This window comes from Melanostigma gelatinosum, assembly GCF_949748355.1.
Source record: "Melanostigma gelatinosum genome assembly, chromosome: 24".
In the NCBI taxonomy this organism is placed as follows: Eukaryota; Metazoa; Chordata; class Actinopteri; order Perciformes; family Zoarcidae; genus Melanostigma; species Melanostigma gelatinosum.
Window position 1 is genome coordinate 8,503,664 of NC_136657.1, and position 12,562 is coordinate 8,516,225.

General features: G+C 42.5%; 1 protein-coding gene across 1 annotated transcript; it reads right to left on the minus strand.

The window, feature by feature from the left end:
• Positions 1–331: 331 nt before the first annotated feature.
• Positions 332–8,953, minus strand: fam171b (family with sequence similarity 171 member B; the record flags this gene model as incomplete). The annotated part of the gene is made up of 8 exons (XM_079296276.1): positions 332–4,113; positions 4,544–4,667; positions 4,759–4,875; positions 5,046–5,216; positions 5,401–5,559; positions 5,873–5,965; positions 7,080–7,313; positions 8,728–8,953. The coding sequence occupies 8 exons, from the start codon at positions 8,951–8,953 to the stop codon at positions 2,802–2,804; spliced, it is 2,436 nt and encodes an 811-aa protein (XP_079152402.1). The 3' UTR covers positions 332–2,801.
• Positions 8,954–12,562: the final 3,609 nt, after the last annotated feature.

A 12,562-nucleotide genomic window follows, 5' to 3' on the forward strand; every position in this document is an offset into this window, starting at 1 on the left:
TTTCTGTAGGTTTGTGTAGAACAGAGTCAGACCACGCAGCTAGACTGCAACCCAAAAGGACATACGGCACAGCAGCCATTAAAGATACGAACAACCGACTCGTTTCAGAGCTGAGAATGACGGGAGTCTTGATAAACACGCAAAGGAAGACAGAGACTTAGACTGAAACCAATCAATAAATATACATGTGTAACTCTTTAATCAGAAAGATGTTGTTTTTGTGTGACTTTGCTAAAATGCATTTTAAACATAATTAAATATGTTGAAAAAGAATAAAAAAAGCTTCTGAACAATAATGGGTATCAAGTAAGTTTATTAATTTTGTGCACAAAAAGGCAAGACTAATAACACTACCATCATTACAGAGGTGAACACAAGAGGTGCCCATTTAGGAAGAAACAAAAGTCCGTGAGTTTCAATGGCGAGACACGAGAGGAGCACACGATAGAACACATTCAAATCAATACAAATACATTCAGCGAGATCTATTGAAAACAGGAGTGGCAGTAGCTTTGATTTGCTTGTCAAGAATTATCAGCACAAAGTGTTCACAAACTACTCCTCGTGTTGCTGCGTAAGCTGTGGTGTGCTGTGTGTTCAAGCTGATGACTAGCGGGAGTAAGGATACTGAATGATTAAGTGCTCAACGTGTTGCTACATGTAGAATTACAAAGCTCAGGCTTCTTTAGGCTAACCTTTAGAAAAACGTAATCATTCAACCATTCACTGCTGCACTCTCAGAATTCTGCTTTTATATGAAAGAAAAACAGCACAAAATCAGTAAAATCACAGCCACAGAATACATAAAATGTTGCTTTACTATATACCGTACATACAAAAGAACACATGAATGTAGCTACATAATTGAGCCTGATAAATACAAAGTGAACTCATCAGGGAACACATTTACAATATGATGGAAGACTAAATATGGCAAAACTGTTGCTGCAAAGTTCCATTTTAATTCATGGGTAATATTGCTAGTAAAACTGCTTTGTGGTGTTCGTGGTGAATGTTTTGCCAAACTTTATTAAGTACGGTCAATGATGTCAGTATTTACACTCTGAACATGTAATAGGTGTCTGCGAATGCTGTGTGCCAGTGTAACAAATGGGCACATGTTAAAGTGTAGTGTGCTTTATTTGACTCAAGACAAAAGCTGCCATGTCAATTAGTAGAGGACCTGTGTCTTTGTTGTTTACTAACGTTAAATGCATCCGTACACATAATTGTTGAAAATTGGTTGAAATGTTGACCTGATGATGGTGGTAAATGAAAGTTTGGGGTTCACCAAAGTTATTCCAATTCATTCTGAGGGAGGCATGAATTCATCGAAGAGTTGTTGAAACATTTGACACAAAACTACACATCCAACTCACGGTGGCATTGGAGGGAGAAGGATCAAAGTCAGTTTAGGATTCACCCTCTGGGAATGTCTGGACAAAATTTGATTTAAAAAAAATTCCAATTGAAAAATCGATTTAAAATCATCTTTCTTTCTTCGGTCATATTTGCCAATTCAAAAAAGCAAACATCCCATGGTCAGGAAGTCAATATATTTTTGTCAAACTATAGCTTGAGAATACAGGTTGTGAAACAAAAAAATCCAAGGCACCGAATTCATGTTATATAATCACAAGGGATAATACTGTATGCTATTTTAAATATAAAAGAAAAATGATGCATAACTTGGGGGGCTGAGCTGAGGGTTTTTGGCCTCCTTAAGATACCATTGCAAAGACAGGCAATCTGAGCCTTAACTGGGAGTGTTCCATTGTGATAACAATCATAGTGTGGAAGTTCTGGGGTGTTATTGTTGTCATAGTACTTTACAGTAGTTACAGTTGGCAGCACAACACAACGTCTCCTTCCGAGACCAGACGATGAATTCAACCATTCAGTCCCCGAATAATCGAACAGCTATGAAGACGTAAAGTTTGCTCGTCGTTAAAAAGCAAAATACTTTCATACGCGCAAGGAAACATTCATTTTCATGCATTCTAAAATAATCATAGGCTTAAACCTTGAATATCAGGTGTGATAACTTTGAAATGGCAGCTTAGCTTTTCAATGTACAACAGTGTTTTACTCCAAAATCCATCGGAGTCGGTGAAAGGCGGAAAGTCAACAAGTCCAATGTAATGTCATACAGTTTGACATAATTGAGTATTTTCATGAACCCCAGAGTATCTTTTGAACTAAAATGAGGCAGAATGGTCAAAACAAGATGTCAGTTCTGCAAACGGGGAACACTTCTATTTCTAATTGAATTTACAGCAGGCATTAGTGGTGAGGATAAGTGCACTACACATAGACCTGTATCTGTGTCCATCCTGCAAACTCACCAGATTTGACTAAATATAGACAAATACTGTGCCTCATGTGATCATATTCAATGATTACAGGCAGTAAGAAGGCACCCTCTACAATGCCAGTACTGGGGGCTGTGGGATATCGTCTTCTCACCGACATTTTGCTGTAATGAATCTCGCTGGTGATCTTCAGATTCGTGATGATGGTGCACAATCTTGTCTAACAGCAGCTACATGGTGCTTCAACATGACACAGATGCTGCGTTATTTCTTGAGCTATATGAATTCTTTGGCAAAGTTGTACAATCACATGACTCGACAACAACAACGCCTGCGTGAGCACAAGGGGTAAAAAAACGTATTTGGATGACTCGGCACTGATGACACCATGTGATGAAAACAGCTCAATGTGGATTAAATGGTTAATGGGTCATTCAAATTAAGCACTGATGACAAATGCTTGTCTTTATGTTTGCAACGCGCCATGCTTTAACTTCTCTTGGTCAGAGATCTGCCCTCTCGGACGTGCTTGGCACTCCTCTTTTCTGTCTTTCCCTTCTCCCTCACCTTCCTCAGGCGCCGTGGAGGCGGCGTTCCCCTCGACTCGCTGTCCTCCTGAGCGCTGGATGTATCCATCCCGTCTCGCTCTTCAGGAATGTTGGGAATGGCCCCACTGCTGCCGTCTAAAATGTTTCTCAGGGAAGGGTCCTCTGGCGTACAGGTGGCCGTTGTGCCACTCTCACTACTGCTCAGGTCCTGGTCTTCACCATAACGCCCCCCTCTGTTGTGGTGCGGCAGGGAGGAGGCCCTGATCGATCGCCTGTCGCGCTCCATCTCTCGAATATTCTGCTGGGGCTCGTTCATGTCCACCCCTGAGTCCAGGCTGGTGTCGTTGCTGCTCGGGGCACGGTGGCGGCTCTGGAGCTCAATAATGGAGTGGCGAACTGAGGCGGCCGGCTTCCCGTCTAAGGAGACGAACCAGGCCCTGGGGTGACACTTGCCCCGGGTGAGCTCCAGCAAGGTGCGCTCTGAAATCCCCTGCAGCTCACCGGGTACACCATGCCCACTGCTGAAGGCCCGCATACCAGCTGCCTCGTTAAGAGTCCCGGGCACTGAGACGGAGGATTCCAGGAGGTTACTGTAGCGCCCCCACACAACGCTGTTGGGGCCTTGGCCTTGAGGAGGAGTCTCCAGAGGCTGGGGCTCATCTTGGCTGCTCTGCTGTGGGCTGCTTCCACCTTGGGAGTGGTGGTGGGGGACTTTGGATAGTGTCTGGGTGTAGCCTTCTGTATTTGCAGGCTGTGAGTGAGGATCATACTCAACTCCATTGCGGGGGAAAGTAGCAGACTTACAGCCCGACAGCTCCTGAGCACTGAAAAGCTCTGGCGCCTGAATAATAGCCACTGGCTGGTTGTAAATATGAACCATCTTATCTTGAAAGAAGCTATCAGAGTTCATGTTGGCCCGGTTCTGCTCTGACCTCTCCCGAAGCCGAGCGACCTTTTCACTGTTGATGTAGTGAGACGGCGGCTGGGAGCCTTTGAGCCGATCCAGAGCAATGTTCTCATAAAGAGGAGCCGCCGGGCGACTCCCTGGATCCTCCACATAGATGTTGTAGTTGGCTTTGTGCCTCGGCGTAGACGAGGGTTCACACTGGACACTGCAGGAAGCGAGGCTGTTGTCGCCAGAACGGAACAACAAACCCTCTTCCATGTGGGTGGAGGTGGTTTGGTCTTTTTTCACCACGCTGACTTTGGAAAAACGTGCTCTCCTCCTCCTGGGCTCTCGATAAGCACCTCTCCTAAATGGAAGAAACAGAATTTAATCAGGATTGGACATTTCATAGGGTTGTTTTCCATTTATTTAAAGCTCGTACTTTTTACCTACAAGACACTTATATGCACTGTTAGCATTTATTTGGTGTAGTATCACAGTGGAATGTCCTTTGACCGTGTTTTAAGAGCCTGAAAACTCAGCCTCAAATGTAAAGGATTTCTCTGTCACTTCCATAGCGCATGCTTTTAAATGAAAAAACATTTGATGTCTCAATAAGGCCAACTGTAAATAAGGGTTTTTATTTACAGTACATCGAAAAATACTTTCTGAAAATAGTTCATAGTCATTCATGAATGATTAATTAAGGCTTACTAAATATAATCTAAGAAATGTAAAATGTGTTGTATCTGCTGTAAATTGAACCTGACAATAACATTTCTGAGCAGCTTTCTTACCGGCAGTGACACAGCAACAAGGAAAGAAATCCAATCACCACAGCCAGCGTCGCTCCCAGTATTCCCATCAGCAGGTAGGTGTGGTGTAATATGAACTCAATGGAGCCTCCATGTCCCAGGTAATCTAAATGGTCAAATTCAAAGATAGACATGAAAAATGTACCAATACACATTTTGTATATGCATGAGTTGATGACGGTAGATGAGTTATGTACCGTTTGATGAGGGAAAGGGGGCAGCGATCCAGTAGCCCAGATGGGAAGCTGTGTAGGTCCAAACCAGCTCATCACCAACGGTTTTCACTATCCCCAGACCCTGATTCTCCCAGGCTCCTGTTGTTATTGTACATTGCAGTATATCCGTGAATAGATCACATCAGCTTACAATACTGACAGATACTTTGTTGTTTCTTCCAAATGCCAGATCTCTCTATTGACCTTATTCTGCATGTGTAAATACTGTAATGCGGTGGCTTCTCTGTCATCTTTGATTCTTACTCTACCTGTCTTCAGGTTAAAGGCCCAGGCTGGCACAGTATCGGAGGCCCTGAGGTGCGTGCTGTGTCCCAGGGGTAGGCTGATTTGAATGGGCCCTCGAACCTGGAGCTCCTCCCCGCCAGAGTACAGCAGGACACTGACGGCTGCCACCGCCTTCAGCTCGATGCTCCTGAGCACTGCAGACAGTGAGGAGTCAATGGCACACATTTAAATGACGATGCACATTTGTATGCTTCTGGAGTTTAAACATAAAGTAAAGAACAATCAGAAATAAATGAAACAAAAATCTTGACGTGTTTAAAATACTGTTTGTAAATGAGTGTATCTTGAGAAAGGACTGATGGCTGATTTAAAGCTTACATGATAGTTTGCTGATGATGCCCGGAGTGCAGTTGGCACAGTCCTTCGCTAGGTGGTGCTGTGGTACAGTCAGGTACGCCGTCACTGAGGACACGTTGCTCTTATCAGACATTGTGAGAAGGTTCTTGGGGAACTTAACCTTGGGTTGGAACGAGCGATCTGTAAAAACAAGATGGCACTTACACTTATGACTGATGATTACACTTATGTATCTGTATTTTTATTGCAAATACAGTAGATATTTGTGCAGCTACTCTGATCTTTTTTTGGTATCTGCTTGATTCTCTACTTTAATCTGTGCAACTTGAAAACTACCCCGATGAACTGATTAAAGCTGTCGCGTTTCGCTTAAATTATTCAGGATTTGTTTGTCTATTTTTCAAGGATGTGTTCTTCTACAAATGAAAGTTCTGCTTTGCTCATTGAGATGAAGGAGAATTGTTTGTGACCTGTAAGAAGTGTGTAAACCTACCAGGTAACTTCCCGGTGAGGAGTACTGAGTCTTCAAACAGCCAGATGTTCCCCTGACTGTGAGGGAGCAGCAGCAACGTCACAGCAGAGAAAACTGCAGGATGACAAACAAAACACAAACACTTTTAGCATCTTCTTTCCAAGACATACTGACTTTTTAGAACAGGTTTGTGACAGCTTACTATGATTTCTTTATGACATACTGTACGATTAATATTAACATATTCATGACATCCGATATGACTGTATGACATACGATAAAAAAGTCACCATTATAGAACTAATGGAGAACAAAAGTAGGTACTTTATCTATAATAATCATTTGAGAAATGAGAGCTATAATGAAAACTGACCACTTTTTAGTTTTAAATATACACGTTCCCTTTCTAAGTGATTTAATATGTAACCAGGGATCATAACTGAGGAGAGATGTCAAGCTTCTCTCATTCTCCTTTGTTTTTTAAACACAGCAGCTGCTGTTGGTGACAGCATCCTAGTCATACCACCAGCAGGTGGCGATACTGCCTCAATCCTCTTTTTAGGGTTCAGTTGTCTGGCTCGGCAGCACAAAAGGGAGGCGCCTCTGATCACGCAGAGCAAAGCAGGTCTCGCCAGATGACGCTCTTTCATCATCCGTCTGATTTGTATCCCTCATGACACCTGCTCCATCTTTGTTTCCATTCTGTCTGATACAGGCCAGTAAGAGGCAGTGTGCACACAAACAATAGAGTCAGACCCAGGCCCCCTTTTTTCTTCACACAAACATGAGACCGGTGTGGCTCACACCTTAACATTTACATGGCTAAAATAGTATGTGTGTAAATGAAATTGAGCGAAGCAGAGGCTTTTAAATTTAGTGAGAGTATCTGCTAAATGCCATTCCTTCCCCCTTCATGCGCCGATCGATCCGTGTCGGCTAATCCTCTTTACTTGCGTCCCTTCGAGGAGAGGTCAGGGTCAGCTGTGACCCTGGTGCTGGTCAGGATGCAGAGTGTATGTTCACAGTCTGCGCTCTTATGTCAGAGAAGCCAGGGTTTTGACTCGTAGGTAGATAAGGGAGACAATGTGGGCCATAGAATGTTTTCCTCAGAAACTACTAAGAGCTGCCAGACAGTTTGTGTGAACAATTATTGTGTGAACATAAAGACACAATGAGATGTCAGTCAGCCAAACCAAAGGTTTAAAAAGTAGTTGTGGGCGTTACTCACTCGGTCTCTTGGTGGTGCTCCAGGGCAGGGGGCTGGGGACGTAGCCCTCCATGTCGCCCAGCAGAGTCAGACTGAGTCCAGGACTGTACGCTACCCAGAGCAGAACCTCGCCTCTCTCCCCTGTCCGGGCAGAGCTCCTCAGGGTGTGGTTTACATAAACGTATACTGAAGCACCCGGGAGCAGCTGACGGGTCACCAGGTCCCTCACAAGGACCTTCAGGGCAAACTGGGGCTCTGGAGAGAAAATGTGTTTTGAGTTACACACCCATGATGTCCTTTTTGTGGCTTTTGCTTGACCAACTGTCTGTGAAGTCTAACAAACGATATTTATGGATTGGTTTTGGTACGCTATCAGTATGGCGGCTAGAGTAAGAAAGTATTTGTTTGTGGTGATACATGTGTTCTATCTGTATGCAGACCAGCCTCAACCACCTCCTCTCAGCACTACTCGGTAACCTTTCTCTCACCATGAAAAAGTGATGAGGCAGGCACAGCTGAGTCTGTGGGAGAATGAAAAATACATCATAACCAAGTGCCACGTGAGACACGTCCTCCCTTCCAACACATATGTACTCCGGAGGATGGAGCTTTCACAGCTGATATTTAGCAAGTTTCAAATTTTAAGTATCAATGTTTGATTGCGGGAACGTTTTCGTCTTTTTTAATGTTGAGAAAAATGCATTTTTGCGCTCTAGTGTAATCTAGTGCGGATAAAAACTAGTAAATTACTCTTAGAATGGAGATTTTCGAATCCTCACTGGTGATTTCTTTTTGTTGTAATGAACAGTAATATTTAGCAGTGTAGTTGATGGATTGAGCTTAATGACTCATATACAGGAAGTAGTGCTCTGTAAATCGGACACATTGGAGTCGAAAGCATTCGAGTGTAATTTGTTTTAGTTTTTTTTACAGTGCGTAAACCCTCCATCCATGCCCAGACCAGCTGTAAACAGAGGCCGTCAATGAGTACAGGTACTGTATCAGCAGAGCAGCGCAGGATTACTGTGCTCTCCATTAATGCATCACCTGCTCGGTCCAAAAAGATAAAACCCCGAATCCCCCAAACCTCCACATTGTACATCTTAATCCTATTAGCCTGTTGGCCAGACTGCCTCTGAATTACATCCAACAGCTTATCAATAGAAATAGCTGATCATTCTTCAGACTAATGGTGTCACTTAGTGTTAATGAAGACGCAGCCTTTCCTTCAATAACATATAATAGGAGCCACAACTTTTTCTCCAGTTAATGCCAATCCAATACGTGTTTCTGCTTAAAATGGTTAATGTTTGAACAACTTTTCCTTCATATCTGCAAGTACATCCATTATTCTGCCAGTGAAAAGTAAGATTGAAGGAAATGTTGAATTTTGTGGCATTGTTGCACAATTTAAATTGTGTTTGTAGCTACTTACAGCATTCGCCTCCCACAAATCACTGAAAACTGCAGCAGAGCTAATTTTAATGTCCAGTATAATCTAAAGAATCACAAAATGATGAAACCGGTTCTCCTCTTCAGTACAAAAACAAACGTTGTATGAGATGCACTGCTACCTGCTTCAGTTCTGAGTCACACTGTTTCCTCTGTTGCAGCTCATTTCCATTTTCTCTAACAATGACCGGCTGATGGAGAGCTCGTTTTTGTTTACCTTCTGTAACAGCGGAGGGGCTGAGAAATCGCCCCGGGGCGGTCGGTTCCGTGGCAGACGGGTCTCCGACCGCGACTGCGGGGCCATTGTCCCCGGACGAGGAGGAGGGCAGGCCGCCGCCCTCCTCCGCTGCTCTCACCGCCCCATCGAGGCACGAAATCAAAAGCAACGACGGCAGAAAGAGCAGCAGCGGCAGCGGCAGCAGGGAGCGTTCAGCGACGGGCATGGCGAGAGGGGGAGCAGGCCCAAAGACATAACGAACCGCGAGAAACGAGCTCGAGACGAGAAGAACGAGGTCCGGTAGTGTTTGTCCTTGTCACGAAGGCCTCATCCCTCTCATGGTTTCTTGTAATGTTGGTGCGGACGGATGGGGGGAAAGCCCCGTGGAGAAAGGATGCGCTGGTGCTGAGGCTGGGCGTGTGTGGCCGAAGATCGTTTATCATGGTGATGTGTCACGCGGTGGATAATATACTGTGCTGGTTCATCACCATGACTTTATCCTGAAATATTAATGATCTAATTACGTTCCTTGCATACAAATCTTTGCATCTGTGCTGAAACAAGTTTTTTAATTCGTTAAAACAGCCTCGGCAATGACAGAAGATTTTGATGACCAGTGATAGTGTGGCAATTGGCTGCTTTTTAATAAATCACAAAAACTGAATGTCTCTACACAGCATTTTACATGTAATCAAGAATTTGATAGGCTGTGATGACATTTCTGTAACAAGAAAAAGCTACAGAGTGAGAGGTCTTTCTGTTTTGATCATCTTTGGTACGACTGATGCTGTTACATCATTGGGGTCTGCGTGGCCCTCTGTCGGTAACCTGAGATCCCTGGTTGCCTATTTTTTATCTCTACTGCTTTGACAAAACGTGGCAATCCACAATGCAAGATGTTCTGAGTTTCCAATCTAAAAAGTAGACTGTCAGCAGCTTCTATCAAAACAAGCCACAGTTACTAATGTAACACGACACTAAGACAAAGTCAACAGAAATTGAATTCGCAACTTGTATTGAGCATTAGTTCATTTTCATTTGGGGCATCAGTCTTTTCACTATCAGCCTCTCTGGCTCCCTCTGCTGGTGGTGGTGCTTCCTGTGATTTCACCTTGAACACAAAACCTCTCAGGAAGGATCCCCTTGTTAAACAGGAGTGAAGCCACATATGAAAACACCAGGATGGAGGCCAGAGCAGACAGCATGCAAATGGTCCATTTCAGCATAATGTATGGAGGAACCCTTTTGAGTGTTTCAAACAAGCATCCACAGGTTCACGTTTTAGTTATGCCACGTATAAAACAGTGTTGGAAAGCTTGTTTTCTGGCCTTTCAGTTGATGCCGTTAGCTGTCTGAATTTATGTTTTCATTTAGCACGAGTCCAAAGTGTGTCTGCTGTCCCTGGGACATATTCTTTATAGTTCATACCTTTTAAAAGCCACAAAAAGCAGACACACAAAACAAAGGCTTTTCCTAATGGAATAAAATCCACTGTGAAGTCACTGGGTGAGGTCTTCAGAATTTAAAAGAGCAGTTCTTGCATTCTTTAGATCAGGGGTGTCAAACATACGGCCCGCGGGCCGCATCCGGCCCGCCACGTCATTTTATGTGGCCCGCGAATCCGCCAGCAAAAAAAAATAAAAAATAAATAAATTATTTTTATTATTATTTTTTTTTTTACAAAAATTAAAAGTTAGATGTGAAAATAAAAATATCCCCATGGTCGAAATTATGAGATAGAAAGTCGAAGTGATGAGATAGCATGTTGTCTGTGTGCCGACATTAAAACGATCACAACAGGTGGACAGGAGATGCAACAACCCATAAAGAGGATTTACAACAAGTGATCGTGTCTTTCTCAACATGCGTACTTCTCTGCACTTGTAAACTCGTGGACTTGTGAAACGTCATCAGTCTCAGCCCAAGTACTGTTCCAATTCAAAGTTCACATCGAGCGGAGATGTTTGAGTATAAAAAAACTTTGAGTTGAGCCATTCGCGCCGCCGGTCTCACCGGGGGCTATTTGTGTTCATTCGCACTGGACGCGTCGGAGAGGGGGCGGGGCTTATCGCCCTGAAAGCCGTTCAACTGTCCGCCATTAACCATGGAAAAAATAACCTCTATTTCTGCTTAGTACGTGTTGTGGAAGTCACAGATATCCCGGGAAACTAAACTAAATATGTTAGGAGTGGTTACATTTACAACCGGCCCTTTGAGGGCGACCGTGATGCTGATGTGGCCCCAGAGTGAAAATGAGTTTGACACCCCTGTTCTAGAGCATTTGTTGATGTCATGTTTGTTCCGAATGGTGGTCACATGACTACACTTGGTCACATGACTTCTCCAGACTAAAAAACCTGCAAAATAGAATTACAAAAAGGGATAGGCTACAGAAAATATATTGTATTAATAAAAGGTTTGTCTTCCTCTATAATCTTCCTCTACTCAAACAGACAAAGTTTTACTTTTCAAACTTAATTACAACACTGCAGGCCATCGCTCTCTCTCTCTCTCACATACACACACATCAAATTTGCTTCAAAATGAACACTTACAAATCAAAGTTTACTAGATTCTGGGGCAATACATTTGGTCAACACACATCTCTCACTCGTAGCTCTGGTGACTGGAAGTCCCTGTCATACTGGAGAGTATTTATTTGTGAACTTCACAATAGTTGTGCAGAACAAAATAAGTATTGATAAGAAAAGGAAAGTCCTCCTTTTTGTGTCCTACACCCTCCTCAAAGCCGCAAACCGTGACTTGAAACGTCCGCTCATTGTATATATTTGTGGATTATTTTGTCCAGTCTTTATTTTTTAAAGGAAACACTGAATAAATCATCTCATCCATCATTTACTCTCGTCATTTATTGTTGTTTAAAAAAAATTACCATTTCAAAAAATTGTTACAGGCTAATTGAAATCTAACTCTGCTCTAATAAAAGTAATTGTTTTATACATACAGTATATGTATGCAAAATTGTTAATTGTGATGCACCAGCTGGTATTTTGCTGGTGATTGAAATCAGGACAGTTTAAAGTATGGTCCTGGATGTGTTGACAGCATTGACGTTAACTTAAGGAAGGAAATTAAGAAGCTGGTAGTGCAAAATTGAGTTTTCATGTGATTTGATAGTCATGGTATTGTGAAGGACTTCTTTGGGAACAAAGAGATTCATTTTTTATTAATAATAGCAGAAGAAATATCTAAGTTGTAAAAGTAATAATAAAGATAGAACAGATTGATAAAACTAAATAAAGTATCACGGAATATTTGTACAAAAGTACAAAATATGAAGACTTGTAAATGCTGTAGCTGTTTGAGTTAGGGCGACATAAAGCGTAATGGTACTTTAAGATCACTTTCAAAAGCCGCACTTAAACATAACTCAGGATAATCAAATACTGCCAACTGAGAGCAGATAAAGGCTGAAGGAGCCTTTTCTCTTAACTTTATAGTTTGCATAGAGTTTGCATGTGAAGTCTTCCATCATTTAAATCCTGCAATATTTCATATTTGACCTCTTAAAAATTACAAAATTTGCGCAATGTTAATTATTTAATCGAAAATATTTTCATAACACAAATGCAAATGTGATTTTGTACATTCAAGCACATGAACATGATAAATCATTTGTAAAATGTGACACTTTTAATGAGCGCAACAGCAAGAAAGCACATGACAAAATGAACAGTAATAATATTAAATATAATAGCACACAAAGTTATTTTGGCAGCAGTTTCAAATTTCCTTTTGTTAGACTACTGAAGTCATGAAGGATGCCCACCTTCACGTGTGACCAGCAGATCACCACAGAGCGTATACAGTGAAT